The sequence below is a fragment of the Macrotis lagotis genome, chromosome 1 (genome assembly GCF_037893015.1).
Source record: "Macrotis lagotis isolate mMagLag1 chromosome 1, bilby.v1.9.chrom.fasta, whole genome shotgun sequence".
Classification (NCBI taxonomy): Eukaryota; Metazoa; Chordata; class Mammalia; order Peramelemorphia; family Peramelidae; genus Macrotis; species Macrotis lagotis.
The window spans coordinates 155,581,995-155,599,138 of NC_133658.1; the positions used below are offsets into that span (position 1 = coordinate 155,581,995).

A 17,144-nucleotide genomic window follows, 5' to 3' on the forward strand; every position below is an offset into this window, starting at 1 on the left:
CTAATCTTACATTTTCCCTGAAGTCATATCAAAGATTAAGTGATTTGTTCAGGTTCATTTGGCCAGTATGTATCTGAGATGGCAACTGAACCCAGTCTTTCTGGATCTGAAGCTAGCTTTCTATCCACCATCATGCTGTCTTCCAATATTTTAATGGCTATTTTGGGGGATGGGGGAATAAATTTAATAATAGTTCTTAAATTTAATAATAACTAACACTCATAGAACTTTGAGGTTTGCAAAACCCTTTACATATGTTTTCTCATTTAACCCTCATAACCACCCTGTAAGGTTGGTGTTATTATCCCATTTTATAGATGAAGAAATACAGGTTGACAGAGGTTAATGACTTGCCCAGGGTTACACAGCTAATAAATACCTGTGGCAGTATTTGAACTAGGCTTTTCTCAATCAAATTTCAGTGCTCTATCAACTACTCTACCTGGCCATTTTGTAAATTTCCAGTGCAAAACTGGTTAAAACTGGAAGCAATGGTAGAAGCATAACACAACACAAGGGAAAAAAAAAAACCAAAACCTTTTGTTTAAAAATGAAATGAATTGCTTTGTTACCTAATATTCAAACAAAGGCTGGATAACAATTTGTGAGTAAGATTTGAGAGAGGATTCCTGAATAAGATGGGAGGTTTAACTAGATGGATTCTAAAGTTACTTTCAACTCTAAGAGTCTATGATTCTATTAAATATTACTACAGTGTCAGCTTAAAACCTGTTCTGTGATTCCATGCCCATTAAACTATCTGACAAATGATTTGACTGCCTGGGTAGACCTTTCTGTAAGTTACCTACAAAAATGCCCTATTATATAAGGGATAATGGGGTCAATTTACTAACCAGGTACATCTTCCATGTAAAAAGAATACATTGTGATTTAAACTATATTTCTATTTTCAATATTTTTTAATCTCTGATTTTCAGAATTTCTGTTTTTATGTTTGAGATTTTGATTTGTTACTTTTCTAGTATTTTTGTTCTATGTCAAATATATCCTTTGGATAGAATGACTTTGTAAACTAAAGGCCGATAAACCTTGGTAAAATTCACAAATTGAACTATCCCCAAAGCACATCTCTGCCATTTTTGCTTATGAGGATATGTTTGAATGTGAAGGAAGGCACATGAGTTTGTAATTATTATAGTTGGAGTACATAAGGGGCATTTATTTAATATTTCTGTGATTGCAGATAAAATGGCAAACATCTTTGTCATGGATAGACAAATGTATTAGAAAAATCCTTCATAAGTTCTATCAACTGTCAGTCAAAAACAGTATGTCTATTGATCATAAAGGTAAAAGGAGAAAGATATGAGTAATTATGCCTCTTAGTGCCAGAATGGAGAACAAGTTATACAGTTTAATTTTATTAAAAATTTCAAATCATCTATAATCAAAATATACAACCACTACATTTTAAAATCAGTTTGTACACTCACAGTTAAAGTGCTAAAAACAAAACACTTACAAAAACTGACACTGGTCTACTGTAAACAGAGTGAATCTACAAGAGCAGAGTGCAAATACAATCAGCTAATGTTAAACACAATGCCATGCTCTAACCATGTGCACTTGCTTCATACAGATCTTATGAACACTAACTTTTTCTCTCATTTAGAAATAGGATGATCAAAGTATTATTTTAATGAACTTATCAAAAGAAACACATAGGAATAATGCCATCAAATAAAGAATCTTTACATATTCTGACTACAAGTTTATCTTTTAAAAGTGGTTGAAAAAACATTGTATTTTGACCATTTTAGAATATTTGCAGCAACAATGAAGGATTTGAAAAATTGTATAAAATTTTCTGTAAAATTACTTATTTTGCAGAGTACCAACAAAGAAGTTTTATCTCCATACTTATACCACATTTCTGAATGGAAAGAGCTGGTAATGATCCTTGTAATGCCAGTGAAAAAGGGGAAATCAATTTATTGAATAGAAGAGCAGTGCTGGTCCTATAGATGTCAGAGAAATGAACAAATGTAGAGGATGGCCTGAGCCATAGGGAAAATACAGAAGACTGAATGATACTTATAAGAGGGACAGAGACTGAACAAAATTTAGAATCCTTGGAGTAGAAAGATTCAGAGGTAACATTCAAGTTCTGGACTGAGGAAGAAAAATACTACACATCCAAAATACAAAACTGGGTGCTTCACACAGTCCTTATGCACTGTGAAAACCAATAATTTAGATTTTTCAATCTAATAGAGGCCATCTGTAAATAAAAGTTAAAGGCAAGTTTGTTAAAGTTTAAAATAACCACATCACATAAATGTAAACAATATATTCATTATTTCAGATTCCATGATTTAAAAGATAGCTACTTTAGAACTAAGCATATAATAGAACTTGATAAATTGGAGTCCATATCATGTCTAAGAAGGAAATTTATTTTGCCTTTTACAAAATATTTTCTATTATACCTACCACTCTCAGTTATTTGAGTTTCTAAAATTGCAAGTTTAAAACGATACATGGTCTTTGTGAAGAACTTATGATTACAGAATTTAAGAGGTGGAAGAGCTACTCAAACCTCCCTCTACCTCCTTCTATTTCACTAATAAGGAAACTGAGCCTCAGAGAGGTGAGATCCCTTGACCAAAGTTACTCCAGTAATACTGAAGTCTGGACTATCTTCTGACTCTTAGTGTTCCTTTCCCCTGTTTTAGATAGCCAGTTCTTCATCTTATTATCAATTGCCACCTTAAATATGTTTGTTCAATTGTGGACAATTTACTGATGTTTAAAAACTATGTTACCAATAAATTATGGAGGAGCTTTGCCTTCCTGGTAGGGTGCTCTGGTGACCTACAGTTGCAATGTCTTCCAGGGCATAAACTGTGGAAGGTCTGATTTTAATAACTGTGACTGATGGGGAAAGAGCATAATTAGATGTTAAAATAGTTTAGGACTAAGGAAACTAAGCTGAAGGCAACTGAAGGGACTGCACCAAGACTATATGCATGGTATGTAGCAGATCCTAAGATTAGAAATCCAGAATGCTTTTAGTGCCACACCAAGATGCCTCTTGATGCATGTTACTGTAATGTGTAAATGTGTGTGTGTGTTTCTATATGTGTATGTGTGTGTGTATTCACAAACATGGATTAAACTCAAGTTTTTTTTTAGAACAATGGAACAAATGGAAACTCTGGGTATTAGGGATGCTGAATTACTAGTAGCCATTATTAATTACATAAAAACATATTTTGATGTAAAAGTTCTGCCAAATCCACTGACAACAATCCTTTTCTCTAAAGTCCAAGGGTAAAGCAATTTGACAGTTTTTGAATGCTATGGCATAATTTTCTTTGAAGGGCAATTGCAATGAAAATCAACATTTATCTCTAAAGTTCCAAAGTAAAATTTAAAAACCTAAGATATTCTTTTACATATGCAAAACTTTCAGAATCTTATAGGCTAAGTTATTTAAATTTAAAATTTGAAGACAAAAGGAAATATATATTGCTTCCTAAAATTGAAACTGAAACTGCCTGAAAATGATTTTACATGGAAATAAATTATTAGATAAAAAGAATATAATGGCAGTGAGGGAGCAAAAGTATTTGTTATGTCTTCCAGCTCAGGTGAACTGCACCTAGCAAAAGGAAAAATTTCACACTATTCTCAAATTAATTTCTAGAAGTTTTAAAATATTTTCATTTCTATAGAAAAAAGGAAAATTTTTTTTCAAGTATTCATCTCAGCACATAAGTACACTAAAACGTGATACTTTTATGGTTTGGTCTTAAAATATAAGAAGTTTTTTCAAACCTAATTTTCTGCTAATACTGATACTTATGGTCCAATGGAAAGGAGAGTGTAAAAAGAAAAACATTTACCTTCCTTTCAAAATTGGCATGCCGGAAGTAAGATTGGGGGGAAAACTGTAAAACTCAAAATAAATAAAATCTCTAGGGAAGCCAGGTGGCACAGTGGATAGAGCAGTGATCCTGGAGTCAGTAGTACCTGAGTTCAAATCTGACCTCAGACACTTAATAATTACCGAGCTGTGTGACCTTGGGAAGTCACTTAACCCCACTGCCTTGCCAAAAAAAAAAAAAAAAAAAATTGGCATGCCTGGGAGGAGGAAGTGAAATCTGTCAATATCTTAAGAACAAATCAGAAAATACTGAACCTCATGTAATTTCCATTGTCAGAAGTAATATGACAATAATGGCTTTTGCTAAGTGAATCTTTTTAATTTATATTTTATTCCATGGTTATGAGAGAACAACTAGACAGAATGAAACTTGCTATCCCTATCCTCACCATTGTTTCAATGTTGATGAAAATTTTTTAGTCATATGGACAATTTGGCATCACAACTGCCTCATGTATATAGCTTAATTCAGGTTATAATAAACATAATAATAATAATAATAAGCATACCAATTCTGACTCTCAAGATTGATGATTTTAATTCAGAGAAACAGAACAGAGTTACTTTTACATAAACTACTGTGGTAATCTTGACAATTTTCAGTTTCCGATAAAATGACTACAAATATTTAGGAAGGGTTAATTCATTTCTATTTTCTAGAGTTGCTCAATTCACTTATTATTTTATGAATTATAAAATTTATAAAATTTTGCATCTGTACCTAAAAGAACTAGGGCTGAGTAAAAGAACATATCAAACAAAAAAGTAAATCTTAAGAAAAATGTATCCTTAAGAAAAATTAATTTGGCTGCAAAGACAAAAGTGGTATTACTCTAGCAGAAGAAGGAATCTTTTACTCCACAAGAAAACCTAAAGATTTACCTTTTCTATGATTTTCATCTTTTTCAAATCTTTAAAAAAAAACTACACTGAAAAATAAGGTAAAGTTTATGACTAGAGGAATCCTGGAAAAAAGTAGGAGTTTTAACTAGTAAGTCAGTTCAGGGGGAGAAAAAGATTAGATTTTAGGATGAAAAATGTAATAATAGCTAAGACATTTTGGAACTGGAAGGGAGTTCAGAGACCATCTAGTGCAGGACTTACCTTTGACTGATATGCTATCAGAAAAATAGAACTAGAACTCAATTTTCCTGACTTATTATCCATTGCCTACTACAGATATGATCTTAGCAGGTGAGGTTAAAATAAAATGTCTAAAATTTTAAAGTAGGAACAATTATGAAGTAACAAAATTTGAAAGCACAGGGAAACCTCAGTGGAGTAAATACTTGGAAAATTAACATAGTAAAAAAACCAAAATGACGTCTTATAAAAGAAGGCAAATCTGACTAGCATCAGTGATGAAATAAAGGACAAAATGGAGAGATTAACATGTGAATTAATATTATCTTGCTTAACACATATAGTGTGGAAAATGAATATGTCTCAATGAAGACAATACCATTTACTGAATTTGGCTATTATTATAAAATAATTTTCTGAGGGAATAAGGAGATGTTATACATTTAAACAGAAATTTAGTCAGATGTGTTAAAGAGATTGTCTACTGAGAAAGGAATAAACTAAAGGAAACTCCTATCTATAATCTCTGTGAGACAATGGAAAGTTACTTCTTACTGAATTTAATTTCATTTCATCTATAAGAAAATCAACATCCTTATAATAAATTTTTAATTAAATATAATTATTTATTTTACTTAGGTATTTTTAAGAATTACTGAATGGGAATTTTTATGCAAATAGTTGGTTTTAAACAGATGTTCAAGAATTTCCTTCCTAGAGGACAGTATATTTATTCTTGAAAGAAAAATCATAATAATGTTTCTTTAGTTGTTAAAGCTATGATGATTACAATTAAAATTAGAAAGATGATGAGAGACAAAGTTCTGATACTTGGATCACAGTCAGATAAATAGAAAAACCCTGTTATGTTTACTTTTCATACTTCTTTCCCAGATCTAAAGTTCACCTGACTAGTACAAGGAATGGGGAAAATATTAAATTAGGTTTTGTCATAAAAATAGATAAAACATAATGCATAACTTATGTATAAAAACCTTAAAGCTACTAATAAATGTAGCTGAGTTAAATGTAAACACTTCCTTATTTCAATCAGCTGTAAAAATGCATTAGAGAAATCATGATTCCTTTTGTAAATCTATATTGTACAAAATGCTATCCTTTGTTTTGTGGGATGAAGGGGAAGGGGAAATAAAATCCTTATTTTACATAGATTTTTAGAAAATGTACATATATCTATACACATACATATACCCATGTCCCACAGAGTAATGGCCTGAAATGCAAGTCAGCCATGATGAATCCCACAAAGCACTTAGCAAAAACTTTTCCAAAATTTAGGAAAGACTAATCGTTCAACACATGAGAATTCACAGAAATTATAGAATCCACTCTCCCCTTTATATCATAAATTCACTTATACTGTGATTACACAATGATATAGCAAATGAATAATGTAGTAAAAATCCCCAAATTAATGTTCATAGATATTTCACTGAATTGCTTTTTTTGGAGAGTAGAATCTAGTTTGGCACAGGAACGTAACCTAAAGACCAAATAAATTTTAAAAATACAATGGTTCCTGAAGAAAATTTTCACTTGAAAGTTAATGTGGATTATTAGTTTATAGGCTATACTACACGTATATTGGCCAAATCACTCAGTTTTTGCTTTTTAAAAAAAAGTGTTGGGGGTCAGTGGGGAGGAAGCTTCTGAAGTTAACATTTTTGTTCCTCAGAACCATAAGATTTTGTCATCTTAACAAGACTATGTGTAAAAGTAGGACTCTGTCTTCATATCATATAGGTCAAATCCCATTATATTTAAATATCTCTTTACCTCCCTCTTATCCTCCAAATAGTTCCTAAGTTTCAATCAGTGGTATATATTTTTTTAAAAATCTAATTCCGGGGCGGCTAGGTGGTGCAGTGGATAGAGCACTGGCCTTGGAGTCAGGAGTACCTGAGTTCAAATCAAGCCTAAGACATTTAATAATTACCTAGCCTTGCGGGCCTTGGGCAAGCCACTTAACCCCATTGCCTTGCAAAAACTAAAAAAAAAAAAACCAAAACAGTCAGAAAAAATCTAATTCCTTGGATTACACTATAATGGGATTTGACCAGTATGACTGATAATTCAAATTGTTTGCTTTCCAGCTATGCTACAAAGCAAATAATGAGGTAGGTACAATTGTAATTAGATTTTTCTATTTCTGAGTGACAACTGAAACTTTTATAAAACAATTCTAGTTCTTTAAGGAAGGGGGAAAATTACTATTGTTTGATAGTATTCACTTAAGTGATCTAAAAACTCTTATGTCACTCAAGAGACCAAAAAACAAATTATTCACTTTAGAGAAGCATTCTGATTTGTTTTCTGAATTCCTTTTGAGAATTTGGGACACATTAATAAAACTGGAAATACAGAAGAATGCCTTCCATTGTAGGTGCTTAATAAATCTGATAAACTTAGGAGGTCCAAGGAAAAGAGACTTCATTCAAATCAATGTTTTTCATTATTTTGTAAATGTAAAAGAGTAACTTCATATACTTTAAAATTTTAGATCCATCAAAATTCTTTGAAATAAGACCTAAGATTGCTGGGATAAAAGCCTGAATGGCTTGAGTTGATAAATGCTCATTAATATCATGAGGCATTATTATGTATATCTTGAAAATCACCATTTTTTATAATTGTTAAGATTTACAAGAAGTCTCAAAAATCATGGATTAATTTCTGATATATCTTACTGTAATAACTACATTAGGGTATTTCCATTAAAACCATTCATACTGATTTTAAAGCATGAGTTTACACATATAGTTGTTCACTTTTCAGATAAAAACAACAGAACAAATGGATTTTGTAGTACACTATATATTGAATTAAACATAGTGTCTTATAAAAGTTTTATGTTTTAAAAAGGAGGCAGCAAGAAGCAGTAAAATATATACTTGTTAATCAGTAGACTATCATGGCACTTCTGCATGCCTTAAAGTTCTTAGTGGTACATATGTTTAAAAGAGGCAAACACAACATTTGAACTACAAAGCACACATAAATATGTTGTTAAAATTTAACTCTTATTTTTGTTTGTACTAGGTGACATCAGGTGCCGCCATTTAGGACAAGAATATTTGAACATTCCTACTATGCAGATGCAATTTAGTATTTTTTAATAATTTCATTAATTCCAGACCAATTTTTCATGCCTAAAAAAAAATCACACTCTAATTCTGAAAGTAACTTACAAGATGAAGAATCACTAATATTTTTTAATGAGTATTTTGAGGAGGAAGAGGTATTTTGTCACAACAATTATCTTTCATTTAGTTCCTATTTATATTCCACATAATTAAAACTAACTATACCTTTGGACTCCACTAATTTCTGAAATATTTTCGATGGAAATGTGAATTACTAGTAGAGTGGAAATTCCTCGAGGAGATGGGTGGTTTCATTTTTGCCTTTACATGACTAGTATCTAATACATTGCCTGGAATGAAAATAGCAGGCACGTCACAAATGGTTTTTTAATTAAATCGAATACTTAGTAACTGAAAACAAGAGTCTCTGGTGAAGGCTTTCAGGTATCCTCAGGCAAGGCAAATAAGTGAGGATAGTCTGCCAAAAGGCAAGCAGAGGACCTAGATGTCAAAGTCATGTCTAGTGCTTTGCAAGCATCTTCTATATCTTCTTCAACACCTTAGCTGCTTTACTGGTCAAGAAAACAGCACAGGCAAAGTTTCATCATAGGAAAATGCTTCACTATTGAAAAAAGGGAAGGTATTTTGAGATTATGGCTGTCATAAACTGTCTCCTTATCCTGTTACATACTTCAATGGAACTGATTTGAGTAGGGATTTTCTTTAGAAATCTATAACATTGTAAGTGATTAGCTGTATACAAATTAAAGTTTCTCTGCCATTCAAGTAAACAAACTAGAACTACAAAATGAGCACAAGTGATACCTGATAACAGTGAGAATGACAAAATTATGTAGGGGGAAAAATTTCTTATCTTCTTTCCCCCTGTAGCTAATCCTGGTGTGAAGTCTCTGGAGTCATTATTTTTTTTTAATAGGATTTGTAAAAGTATTTACAATGGACTAATAGACTAGTCAGATTCTTCTACTCTATTTCTGCAGAATTTGTTAATATGCATAATTGATGTTTTCTGAAATTCTAGGCATAGTTCTTAATATGAATGTCTTTTTCACTTAGTGGAAACAGTTATTTTCATTTGAAGCAAAATTCCTTCAACCTACAGAATTTGTTTTTTCCTCAGATACTACTTTAGTAATATCACAACACTGGTTCTTTCTTACATAAAGGATGATTAAGTGGTAATTTTACATATTTAAATTTGTCTAAATATAAAATAAGTTCTAAAAAAAGTGTCTATTGGGAGAAAAAAGACCAAATAATTGATACCCTTGAACAAAACTATATTTTGAGTGAATGAATTTCTTAATTTCTAGTTTGTTGGACCACCCAATCTTTCGATTCTGATGCAAAGTAAAAACATGATTTTAAAAGGCAAAAGACACTTTTACTTTCCCAACATATACCAGCACCTGATTGAAAGCATGATAATACTGAGTTACTGTAATCAGTCATGCAATGGCAAAGAAATGGAATCCAGTTTTCACAAACAGCCCAAGTCAACTCTACTGAACAAACCAAATCAAGCACTGGTTCCATCCTCTTCAATAACCCGATTCATGCTGGTCCCATGGGTAATGTGAGTCATGGGGTTATTAGTGAGATCTCGGATGCTACTATGCCGTGACTGCTCATTAAGTCGATGAGAACTGCTGTGTCTGGAGTGATCAGTTAGACGTGACATGCTTCCATGAGGGAGCCTTTCCTCCATCCCTCTGTAACTGCAAGGAGTATACCTAGCACAGGAAAGTACAGTTTGAGGACTCTGGTGGAAAATACCATTATTATAGAACATGGAAATGACAAAGATGAGAAACAGTCAACTGTTGATTAAGTTTAATGGCAAAAATAACAATTTTAAAAAAGATAGTTCCCTGAATGCTTCAGGTCCTTTGTACTACCCCCTCAATGACAACAGATATTGTTTTGCCTCTACTGGTGTAGCAGGACATTCAACAGGGAGCTCTCCACTCTTCCTCCTCCCCTCCAATTCTTGGTTTCCTTGCTTCCTTCAAGTCCCAGTTAAAGTCCAACCTTCTACTAGAACCCTTTCATAGTCCTCTTTAATCTTAAGTGCCTTTCCTCTGAGACCACCCCCAATTTACCCTGCATCAAAATACAATTTATGTATGATGTTCCACCCCACCCCCCACTCCAATACAGACTAGGAGCTCCTTGAGAAGAGAGTCGACTTTTTGCCTTTCTTTCACAATTCCTGGTACATAAGAGGTACTTAATAAATGCTAGCTGGCTGACTGTCAGAGATACTCTTTCATGACCATATATGGATAGGGAAGGCTAGATAAAGAAGGCCAAGTGGGAGGGAAAATTTGTTAGAGAATGAGGAAACTTCTGTGCAAACAGCATTTTTTCTCCAGGTGCCCTAGTTAATAGTTGGACTTACATGCCATTTGAAAGAAAACAACAAACAGTTCTAATTACCTTTCAGTAGGACTTGAAGCTAAAATTGCTTTTTACAAAACAGAGTAAGTCACATAAAATACAAAATCCAGCCTTTCCATAGCTTTCGATTTCTGTCAGCATGAACCTATTTGTCCAGGCTCCATTATCTCTTACTCTGAATGCAAAACCCCTTAATCCTTTCCCTTGCCTAAGCCACTAACTAAGTAAATGACAACTGTACTGCTACACTATGATAATCAACATACTTCTCCTTCTCCTCTTTTTGTGGCTATTTTTCCTCTCTGTTACAGTCTCTGCAAGTCAGATGAAGACTTGGGCTAAGGATATTTCTATGTTTTCATGTTCCTCTACAATGGGGGAAAAAGAAAACAAACAAACAGGCAAAACTAGCATCAAACCAACTGAGAAATGCAATAGTTGACTTAGCTTAGTTAATAAAAATCAATTTAAAAAACAAAATAACTGCCCTTAAAAACATATTTTGGGGGTGGCGAGGTGGCACAGTGTATAGAGCCCCGGTCCTGGAGTCAGGAATACCTGAGTTCAAATCTGGCCTCAGACACTTATTACCTAGCTGTGTGGCCTTGAGCAAGCCACTTAACCCCATTGCCTTGCAAAAAAAACAAACAAACCCAAAAAACCAATATATTTTGAAGTTTTAAAACATATAGTTTGTTTAAAGACAAAAGAAAAGTTTAAAAAAATTATGTAGCATTTTTAGAGGTTGATCATAGAAACTCAATTTCTTATAAATCTTCTAAGAACTTGACATAAAGATTAACCCTCAATTATTGAAGAAATGCTGGCCATATTATAGATATCAAACAATCTTTATAATATTAATTATAATACATGTGTACATATACACACATACATGTATACATACACACATATTTTATATATATATGTATGTTTATATGGGCAGCTAGGTGAGACAGTGGACAAAGCACTGGTTTTGGAGTCAGGAGGACGGGAGGAGTTCAAATCCAGCCTCAGACACTTGGCTCTTACTAGCTGTGTGAATTGGGGTAAGTCACTTAACCCTGATTGCCCTGCATCCAGGGTCATCTCCAGTTGTTCAGATTCATATGTGGTCATTGGACCCAGATGGCTCTGGAGGAGAAAGTGAGGCTGGTGACTTAGCACAGGATTCCCTCACTCAAATCCAATTCATGTTATTGTCATAGCATCACTTCCTGATGTTGTGGTCTTCTTAGACAATGAAGGACAAACATTAATATGTATATATAATTTCATTGCTAAAGATGAGCCACTCAAGAAATGCAAATTTATAGATCAATTCAACAAAATCATAGAATAACTTATTATGTATCAAGTAACATTAGGTCCTACTACATTAGCGTTTCATACCCCACCCTCCTACCCCCGAATCAGTTCCTCTGGATCATTTCAATATATTTCAATTCCTAAAGTGTTCTGTGGATAAACTGGTTGGGGGAATGCTGAATATTTATTAATCACTTAAGTCCAATATTTTAAGATTTTTATCTTGACCTGGATGAAAGGCTATTTAATTTATATTTTTTAAAAACTATATTTCACAATACAATTAGTATATTTAAAGATATATTTATTAATTTTAAAATTCATGTTTTAAGAAAATTATAGCATTTGTTATAGGGGTAAAAGATCTAGAATTACTATTATAGTCAAATAAAACAAATTTTAAATATCTGATAATTGTCCTCGTCATAGAAAATAGAAAAATAGTCTCCCAAAATATACATAATTTACCTATTGAACTGAAGATGTTTCACTTCCCAAAGTCTGTCCAAGAAATTAAATTATTAGGTTTCCTCATACAACTGTCTTTATTTTTTTAAATTTTATTTATTTAAGGCAATGGGGTTAAAAGTGACTTGCCCAAGGTCACATAGATAGACAATTACTGAGTGTCTGAGACCAGATTTGAACTCAGGTCCTCCTGACTCCAGGACTGTTGTTGCTCTATCACCACCTAGCTGCCCCCAAAAATTCATCTTTAAAAAATCAAGGTGAATCACCACTTTAAAATATGTAGTATGCATTTTCTGAAAGGGAAACTTCAATTATGCTTTCAGTTGCAAATCAAATTATCTAAAATTGTTTGTGTGAATATGTGTATATGCACAATATATAGATAGTTAATATATATACACATTTTCTAGAAATGTATGTATATGTACAAATATGCAATGCTTTTTTTAGAAAAATGAATACTACATTTTTTTTCCTTACTAATAATCTCCATGAATCAAAGCATAGTTGAAATCAAACAAACTCTCCCAAATAATGCAAAATCTTCAACGCAGTTTCTCTATCTGAAAATAACTAGGAATTAATTGCATGGAAAAATCAATCTCATGTTACAAACTTAATAATCTATGTGTGAATTCAGGAGTTAATATATTATCTTTCTAACCAAAATGGAAGGTTTTGGAGGACATGGTCCATATCTTTTTTGTCTCTTCACTAGTATATTACAAAGTAATAGGTTCTCCACAATTACTTGTGAATGAATTAATGAATGACAGTAGTAGTGATGGTGGTAGTGTTCAAAAATGTTAATGCTATGGAAAGGTCAAGACGGATAAGAATTGAGATATGGTACAAAAGAAGTTACTAGTAATTTTTAATATAATTAATTATTAGAGCAATAGCAACGAAAACCAGATTATGAGAGATTACAAGAGAGATTAAGGAGTGAATAGGCAATGAGGTTATAGAGATCATTAAAATTTATATGAGGTCATCCATGTAAAGAGCTTGAAAGAGTTTTTTTTTTTTTAGGATTTTTGAAAGGCAAATGGGGTTAAGTGGCTTGCCCAAGGCCACACAGCTAGGTAATTATTAAGTGTTTGAGGCCAGATTTGAACTCAGGTACTCCTGACTCCAGGGCCAGTGCTCTATCCACTGCAACACCTAGCCACCCCCAGAAAGGGTTGTTTTTTAAATTAGCTATTATTTTTTGAGATATATGTCACTCTCTCAGAGAAAGTATAACATATACATTCATTTGAGTAAAGAAATCTATCTTCCCCTAGAGGAAATTAGGAGAGGAAAGGATGGGAGAAAGGGGACGGGGGTAGGTGAATGGGGGAAGAAGGAGGGGGTATTGTTAATAGAAGAGAGGGAAGATCATGTAAGAGTGTAGTCAGATGCAACATATTTTTGAGGAGGGACATGGTGAAAGGAGAGAGAGAGAATCCTACTATTTATTGCATTAAATCAATTGACAACTTTAAAATTTCATCCCACCAACCTATACATATTTCTCACTATTAATTAACAGTCACACCTTTTGTTCTAAACAATAGTATTTACTATCTGTTATCCTAATATGGCACACTCAATCTTCCTTTTTTTTTGGTTCTAATCTTCCTGCTTGTAATTCATTCCTCATTCTCGCTGCTTTTCCAAAGGTCTTTGCTGAACATTCTAGCTCACAAAGATCTCTCCTTTCTTTGAACACATGGTCAGCACCAAACAATTTAACAGTGAATTTTTTTTTTTTTATGGGAGAGCCAGGGAAATGGCTAGTCTTTTATTGAAGGGAAGAAAACAATACATATTTCAAGTAACCAGTCCTGGGGCTCAGTGGCTCAACTGGTGGGGTACCAGCTTGTATTGAGTTCCACAGTTAGGGTAACACTGTTGTCTCGCCTTTGTGAAGCCAGAACCAGATGACTGCACTGTTGTCCTCTTCACAGATACAGCCCACTATTCATTTGTCAGTGATGGAAGGGACCAGGTTGGGCTCCTTCTTAGTTCCTGGAGCTGCCTTCGGGGCTAGAATATTGTATGGATCCAAATCATTCATTGCAGCCATCATAATCTCTCTCCAAGTCAGTAGCGTGCTCCTCATCAGAAGGGATACCTCCTTTACTTGACATAGAGCAAGTGGCTGCCTGGGCTGGGCTGGAGGCCTTTAAGGCCTGGACCACCAGCGCCCCAGTGGCAGCCAGTGAACTGTTTTGTAATGATCTAAAAGCATTAGTCTCATCTTTCCAATCAAATTATATAACCCCTTTAAGAATTTTTCTTATCTACCTCCCAATGTTTAACGAAGAGGCAGTAAGATGGCACAGTGAATAGAGTGCTGGGCCTGGAGTCAGGAATTCTCATCTTCTTGAGGTCAAATCTGGTCATAGATACTTGCTTTGTGACCCTGGAAAAGTAACTGTTTGCCCCAGTTCCTCATCTGTAAAATGAGCTAAAGAAGGAAATGGCAAATCATTCTAATATTTTTACCAAAAACAATCATAAGTGGGGGTCACAAAGAGTTGAACAGAACTAAAAATGACTGCACAATAAGAAATGAGGCACAAAGTCAATGAAAACTTAATTAATTTGATGCTTCAGTGGCATAGTGAGTAGAAGATACTTCTAAGTGATCTGTTATCTGTATTTCAGTTGTCAAAAGTTATGACTTTATATTCATTAATATGATATGTGTAATAAAGTCAATAGTGATAATTTAGTTTTTAGAGATCCTTTTCACAGGCAGGCTCTGGACCTGGGAAACAGTGAAAAGAAGTAGTGATTTCCTTTATTCATGACAAGTCCTGCATTCTTTAGTGTTTTAAGTAAAGTGAATCAGTCCTGTTCTATACTGTACAACTCCCAAATTATTCAATAAACCCAACTGTTCACATAGGACTCCTAGTTGGATGATCACAAGTGATGTTATTGTCTTGTATGGTGAGCTTGTCCTAGGAGTATTACTCAAGACTCAAATCTGATTGCTTTATGATCCACCTGCCCATTTATGACTATACAGAAAATTATCTGGATCCATAACAGCAAGGTAGAGCTCCAAAGAATGGAGTAATCCTATGATTTTCAAATTGGGTTCCTTACAAAAAAAGTAATTGATAGGGGGCGGCTAGGTGGTGCAGTGGATAGAGCACTGGCCCTGGAGTCAGAAATACCTGAGTTCAAATCCGACCTCAGACACTTAATTACCTAGCCGTGTGGCCTTGGGCATGCCACTTAACCCCATTGCCTTGAAAAATCTTTTAAAAGTAATTGATAAACTGCTACTCATTTACTGACACTTTGTCTTTGGCCTGCTTTGTCACAACCAGTAAAAATTTGGTTAACACAGTATATACATATTTAGACATCACAGATGCACATCTGATTGTATATGTATTATGTATGGACGTATCCACTGTTGTTTTTCTGCATCTCTGGTCAACAGATACTCTTATTCTCAGATGTGGACAAGTACACACAGTCAATGTCTTGAACTTGCCTAAGTAATGGCCAACACTTCTTTTAAATCTGGATAGTAGGGAAGTTGGCTAGGAGGTAGTCTTTTCTTTCTTGTGACTTAAAATTAATGAAATATGGGGTGGCTAGGTGGCGCAGTGGATAAACACCGGCCCTGGAGTCAGGAGTACCTGGGTTCAAATCCAACCTCAGACACTTAATAATTACCTAGCTGTGTGGCCTTGGGCAAGCCACTTAACCCCATTGCCTAGCAAAAACCTAAAAAAAAGAAAAAGTTAATGAAATATATGGAACTCTTTAAATCACTTACCTGCCATCACGAGACCTGTGGAGACTGCCATGATAGCTGCTCACTTTGCTGTGGACACTCCCTGCTTTGCTCCTCTGATCGTCTACCATAGCCAGCTGGGTAGAAGAGGCATGTGTGGAAGTTCCCTGGGTAGAGGTTCCTCTTGATTTTCGAATAATTGGAGTATTTGGATCTCTCAAAAGAGACTGGGCAAAATCAGGTTCCTGGAGTACTTGGCGACTCTCATTTACCATCCTGGGGCAGGGGGGAAGGGAACAAGTATTTATTATGTACTTCCTGTCATGTCAGGCCCTAGACCAAGCACTTATGACAACCCTGTGAGGAGGGTGCTCTTATAATTCCCAATTTTATAATTAAGAAAACTGAGAAAGAGGTAAAGGACCAATATCACACAGTGTCTGTCAAAAGCTGGATCTGAATTTTAGTCTTCTTGATATTAGATTCAGCATTCTATCCACTGTACCACTCCACAACCTCCAGAAAATGATATTTTAAAGCCCCTCCTACCTCTGACATTGTTACTTTGGATAAAGGATTTAGTTTTTTTGTACCCTAATTTTTAACCTGCAAAATTAGAAATAATGCATGTCCTTATATGACATAAAGATCAAATAATAGATTTTATTCTTATTTGAAAAGCATAAAGTATATAAATTCAGATTTTTTTCAGTATAAATGGTCTTCTCTTCAATAATCTAAATGAAGTTTCATTATACAGGTTGTCCCACATGTTTTTGTGTAGTTTAAAGTTTTTATGAATTTAAATACTAAATTCAGTTAACTTTTTCTTTTAAACTCCAAAATGTACATGTGGCCTGCAGGGCAATTTTATGCAATGCCTGTGGATGTACTAAATGCTTTAGTAAATGAAGCCAAGCTATCTTAGAGGTCTCACTAAAATGACAAATCAAAAAAATATTTTTCATTGTTTCATCAATAAAGATTTTTAAAAGTAAGGTTGGACAGTCCTGTTTTAGAACATGATTTTCTATCCTTGCTATTTAGTTCCTTTTACGAGGATTTCTTTAGTGAAGAGTTCAGATCTATGATTTTAGAGGAA

At 33.9% G+C, this 17,144-nt stretch overlaps 1 protein-coding gene across 8 annotated transcripts in view; it reads right to left on the bottom strand.

Moving 5' to 3' along the window:
- Positions 1-536: 536 nt before the first annotated feature.
- Positions 537-17,144, bottom strand: part of FZD3 (frizzled class receptor 3) — an 86,039-nt gene continuing 69,431 nt past the window's right edge. For 5 of the 8 annotated variants that reach the window (XM_074209202.1, XM_074209200.1, XM_074209201.1 and 2 more), the window contains 2 exons: positions 16,085-16,318; positions 540-9,851 (listed from right to left, as the gene is read on the bottom strand). In XM_074209202.1, the coding sequence (XP_074065303.1) occupies positions 9,638-9,851; positions 16,085-16,318 (448 nt within the window). In that variant the 3' untranslated portion in view covers positions 540-9,637. Of the gene's footprint in view, positions 9,852-12,747; positions 14,753-16,084; positions 16,319-17,144 lie in introns of those variants that run through there. The other 3 variants (XM_074209206.1, XM_074209205.1, XM_074209204.1) reach the window with 3 other exon arrangements.